Below are 5,023 nucleotides of genomic sequence, written 5' to 3'. Positions count from 1 at the left end.
GTGTGACCCACTATGTGGTCTATTCTGGAGAAAGCTCCATGTGCACTTGAGAAGAACGTGTATTCAGCTGCATTTGGATGTAAAGTTCTGTAACTATCTGTGAAATCCATCTGGTCCAGTGAAGCATTTAAAGCTCTTGTTTCTTTGGAGATGTTGTGCTTAGAAGACCTGTCAATTGTAGAAAGTGCTATATTCCAGTCACCAAGTATAAGTGTTTTATTATTTAAGTATGTCTTAACTTTGGTTATTAATTGACTGATATACTTGGCGGCTTCCACATTCGGGGCATAAATATTCATGATTGTTAGGTCCTCTTGTTGGATAGATCCTTTTAGTATGATATAGTGTCCCTCTTCATCTCTCACTACAGTCTTTGGGACACACTTTAATTTCTCTGATATAAGGATGGCTACCCCTGCTTTCTTTTTTTTTTTTTTTCCCTGCTTTCTTTTGAGGACCATTTGAATGGTCCATGGTTCTCCAACCTTTTATTTTCAGGCTGTAGGTGTCCTGTTGTCCAAAATGAGTCTCTTGAAGACAGCAAATAGATGGGTCTTGCTTTTTTATCCAGTCTGAAACCCTGCACCTTCTGATGGGGTCATTAAGCCCATTCACGTTCAGAGTTACTATTGAAAGATACGGATTTAGTGTCATCATGATACCTATTCAGTCCCTGTTTTTGTGGATTGTTCCCTTGGACCTCCTCTTTCTTTTACAGGGTCCCCCTTAATATTTCTGGCAGAGCCAGCTTGGTGGTCACATATTCTTTCAGTTTCTGCCTATCTTGGAAGCTCTTTATCTCTCCTGCTATTCTGAATGAGAGCGTTGCTGGATAAAGTATTCTTGGCTGCAGGTTCTTTTCATTTAGGACCCTGACTATATCCTGCTGACGCTTTCTCGCCTGCCAGGTCTCTGTGGAGAGGTCTGCTGTTGTCCTAATGCTTCTCCCCATAAAAGTTAGTGATTTCTTATCTCTTGCTGCTTTAAGGATCTTCTCTTTATGTTTGGAATTTGCAAAGCTTCACTATTAAATGTCGAGGTGTTGACGATTTTTATTGATTTTAGGGGGGGGGATCTCTCTATCTCCTGGATCTGAATGCCTATTACCCTCCCCCAGTTGTTCTCAGCTATGATTTGTTCAAATACAGTTTCTGGACCTCTGTCCCTTGCGGCGCCCTCAGGAACCCCAATTAAACGTAGATTTTTCCTTCTGAGGCTGTGATTTATTTCCCTTAACCTATCCTCATGGTCTTTTAATTGTCTTTCTATTTTTTTACTCAGTTTCCATACTTGCCATCAACTTGTCTTCTATGTCACTCACTCGTTCTTCTACCTCGTTAACCCTTGTCGTTAGGACCTCCAGTTTTGATTGCATCTCATTTAATTGATTTTTAATTTTGGCCTGATTACATCTAAATTCAGCAGTCATGAAGTCTCTTGAATCTTTTATGCTTTTTTCTAGAGCCACCAGTAGTTGTATAATAGTGCTTCTGAATTGGCTTTCTGACATTGAATTGTATTCGAAATTTTGTAATTCTGTGGGAGAGAGGACTGTTTCTGATTTTTAGTATTGAGGTGAGTTTTTCCTTCTAGTCAGTTTGCTCAGTGCAGAGTGGCCAACAACATGTTGTACTGGAAAAAGGAGAAAAAGGGGGAAAAAAAAAGAAGAAATAAAAAAGAATAAAAAAGGGGGTGGGGAAACAACAGAAACAAACAGAAAAGAAAAAACAAGGGGAGTATCCTCTGATTCCATATACTGTAAATCCCTTGACTTCCCCTGGAACTTTCCAGGCTGCTTGGTCAATAACTTGCTTTTCCTCTGACCTTCGAGCTGGTCTTCTGGGGGAGGTGCCTGCTGTGCTGATTCTCAGGTGTGTGCACCTGGGGGAGCTGCCCAGCCCTCTACCAGGTCTACAATTCAGTGGGATTCTTTATCCTGTGAGGCCCCTGCTCAGGCCCAGGTACAGGGTGACACCAGGAGGGACAACCACAGTAGCGGCGGCCAGCTGTCCAGCTCTGGAGTCAGCTCCCACAGTAACTACTGCAGCTCCCAATGTGCAGGGGTCTGGGTGCTCCGGGGTAGGGGCACGATCTGCACAGCTCGGGGCCACCTGGCGGCAGGAGAGACCTGGCTGTCCTTTGTCCTCCCGGCCTCTGCCTGTGCTGGGGGAGCCCCAGATCCTCGGCTGTGTCTCCCAGTGCCCTGGGCTCTGGGGCCTCTGACACTGTGAATGGACCTAAAGTACCACGATGTGTAATTTAAAAGCATCAGAGTCAATTTTGTGTGAAGTTAACTTATCCTTTATTGCAATAAAACTCTATAAGCTATTATACAGGTTAAAGAAAAACTCAAAAAATAGAAACAGTGAAATAACAGGGGAGGGCAAGCCTCTGTTGGGCTGCAGCCATCACGAGCCCCGCGGTGGGAGCTGGGGCGGGCCCCCGAGGTGGTCAGGGGGCTGCTAACGGATCGAAGCAGGTTGTTCCGGAGGCAGGTTGCAGGTCTGGCCCTCTGGGGACCCCGATTGCAGGCACCAGGGCCTACTCTTCCGGGGTGGCCATGGGAGCAGGTGGCTCCTCCTCATCGGGGCAGGGAACCATAGGTTCGACCAGCACGTGCACCACCTTCACCTCAGGAGCCAGCATCTCTGCCTTGACCAAGTCCTCATCTCCAGCAGCCACTATCCCTTCAGACCCGGAACCTTCCCCAGGCTCCACAGTTGGAGCTGGGGCGGGCTCCTCGGGTGGTTCAACAGGTTGCTCCATCCCCGAGGCCAGTTGCTCCATCGAGTTAGGAGGTGGCTGGGGCACATCCACGACCTCGAGAGCAGGGGGTGGTGCCTGCTCCTCTTCCAGGGCTCCCAGGGGTGCAGGGGGCTCCTGCAGGGCAGCAGTGACCACTATCTGCAGGGGCTTTGCCTCCCCAGCAGGCGGCTCATCGCAGGCCAAGCCCTCAGCCCCAGCAGCCAGGCCCCACGGGGCAGCAGGCCCCACGGTCGGAGCTGGGGTGCACTCCAGAGTGGGTTCAGGGTGTTTTCCTCGGGCCAAAGCTGTAGATCCAAGAAGACAAAGTATCACCACCAGGACAGACTGTCCACGTCCCTCCCAAATCAAGGCCACTCTTCCCGCCACTCGACGTGTGTGAGGGCAAGAGCCCTGGGAGGTGTCCCCAGGCTGCAGCCCGTGGGGTGGGGTGTGAGCCCACCCCCTGCTCCTGGTCCAGCAGCAAGGAGGCTGGATCTGCGGCTCCCCCCATCCCCAGCTCGGCCACCCCCAGTCCTCCTCACCCCCAGCCTCTCGCTCTGCTGCATGGAGGCGTCTGAATTGCCTCAGGTGACGCAGGGCCCGGAGATGCGCATCTGTGCCTGGCATGTGCTGTCTTAACAATTCCAGGAGTTTTATAAGGGAGGGAAATTCTGGGAACTGATGAAAGTCGTCCCCATAATAATTCAGCCATATTTCCATCATGAAGGACATGGCCCTGGGGAGGGACAGGCGGGAACAGGCATCAGAAGACAGGGCTCTGTCACATGCAGGTGTCCCGGGGAAGCCCTGCAGGACACGGCCTTCCGCGCAGGGTGTCAGAGACCAGTCCTGCTCCTTGTCCCCCTGCCACCTGGTGGTCCTGCCTGCCACAGGCCTGCTCCCCGAGGAGGGGCTGGGATGCAACCTCTGTGTGGGGAGCCCAGGCCCAGCGGGGTGACCATCAGCGTCTCTCCTGGGGAAGCAGGGCTCCCTCCTCAGCCTGGTCCCTGCCCACCTGCCCCTTAAGTCCACCGGCAGGCATCAGGGGACGGGGGGCGTCTGGCCTGTCATTGCCCTCACTGCACACACTGTTGCTCTGGGAAGCTCCAAGGCAGGAGGGATCGGGCTCTGTGTCCTGCCAGGCCTTGCCAGGAGCCGCCCGGGACCGCCACCTTCCTTCCTGTGTCTCTGTGCTGCCTCCCTCCCGAGGGGCCCCCGGGGGTGTCCTTCCACTGACTCTAATCTCCCTTCTCCCACGGGGCGGGGGCCGCCTGGTCCGGGAGCCCTCACCGGCCCTCCTGAGCACCTGCTGTTCCCCTGGGTCCAGGTGCCACCCGACTGGGGAGTACGATGCTCCCCACCCCCTCTGCTCTGGGCTCCAGGTGTGGGGCAGAGAGAGGGTTGGGGGGGCATGGAGAAGGTCTCCCTGAGGGGTCTCAGTGACTCCCACCAAGCCCACACCCCATCCACCGCTCTCCTTTGCTCTTTTCTAGAAGGGGCATTAGACCTTTTCCCTGTCACGGGAATTGCAGATGTGTGGGGTGAGGGGGCAGCCCCCCCACCGCCCCACAGCCCCTTCGCTGCCCTCCAGGGGAGGGAAGGCCCTCCTGCAGGAGCCGGAGTCACTCACAGTTTCCAGCACTGCAGGACCACATCGTTGTTACCCCACGCATCTGCGATGCACCCATACCTAGAGGAGAGCAGGGACATCCCATGAATCGTCCTGTGGACGCGACCTCTCATCATAGGGGCTTCACCCTCTGACCCCGACTAGGCCTTGCCCCGGGGGCAGTCAGCTTTGTGCCCCGGGGGCAGTCAGCTTTGTGCGTGGGGCCACGGGCAGCTCCCGGAGAAGTGCCCGCACCTGCTGGGGCCTCCTGAAGGCTTGAGCATGAAAGGGCTCTGGCCAGGCCCATGGCCCATATCTTAGTGGGCTTGGGGGGTCCCGGGGTTCCCCTGTCTGGCTGCCCCAGGACACAGACCCCCGATGGACTCTCAAACCTCCCTTTCAATGGGGAAACAGGCCGCTCAGGACCCTGGTGATGGGGGGGCGGGGAGGAGGCACAGGCCTGGTCACGGGGAGGAGGACGGCTGCTGAGCACAGGCACAGCCCCTCTGGCTGACCCGCCACAGGCCAAGCCCCGGGGCTGCCCTGCAGGACCCCGCTAGGCCCTGGGGGACCCTGCTCCAGGCGGGGGAGCAGCCCGAGGCCGGGAAGCTCACACCATCCCCAGCCTCCCCACCAGCAGGTGGCCCAGCCCTGGGCTGCGGAGGGGCA

At 55.1% G+C, this 5,023-nt stretch overlaps 1 protein-coding gene across 1 annotated transcript; it reads right to left on the bottom strand.

Annotated features, from left to right (window-relative positions):
• Positions 1-2,278: 2,278 nt before the first annotated feature.
• On the bottom strand, positions 2,279-4,732 carry LOC144283920 (uncharacterized). Its single transcript, XM_077848395.1, has 3 exons — positions 4,376-4,732; positions 3,288-3,481; positions 2,279-3,050 (listed from the first exon to the last, which is right to left on the bottom strand). The coding sequence occupies exons 1-3, from the start codon at positions 4,489-4,491 to the stop codon at positions 2,542-2,544; spliced, it is 819 nt and encodes a 272-aa protein (XP_077704521.1). The 5' UTR covers positions 4,492-4,732; the 3' UTR covers positions 2,279-2,541.
• Between the last annotated feature and the right edge of the window lie 291 nt (positions 4,733-5,023).

This window comes from Canis aureus, chromosome 15 (assembly GCF_053574225.1).
Source record: "Canis aureus isolate CA01 chromosome 15, VMU_Caureus_v.1.0, whole genome shotgun sequence".
Taxonomy (NCBI): Eukaryota; Metazoa; Chordata; class Mammalia; order Carnivora; family Canidae; genus Canis; species Canis aureus.
Note: the sequence above shows the minus strand (reverse complement) of the source record. Positions and strands in the feature narration are given on the sequence as shown.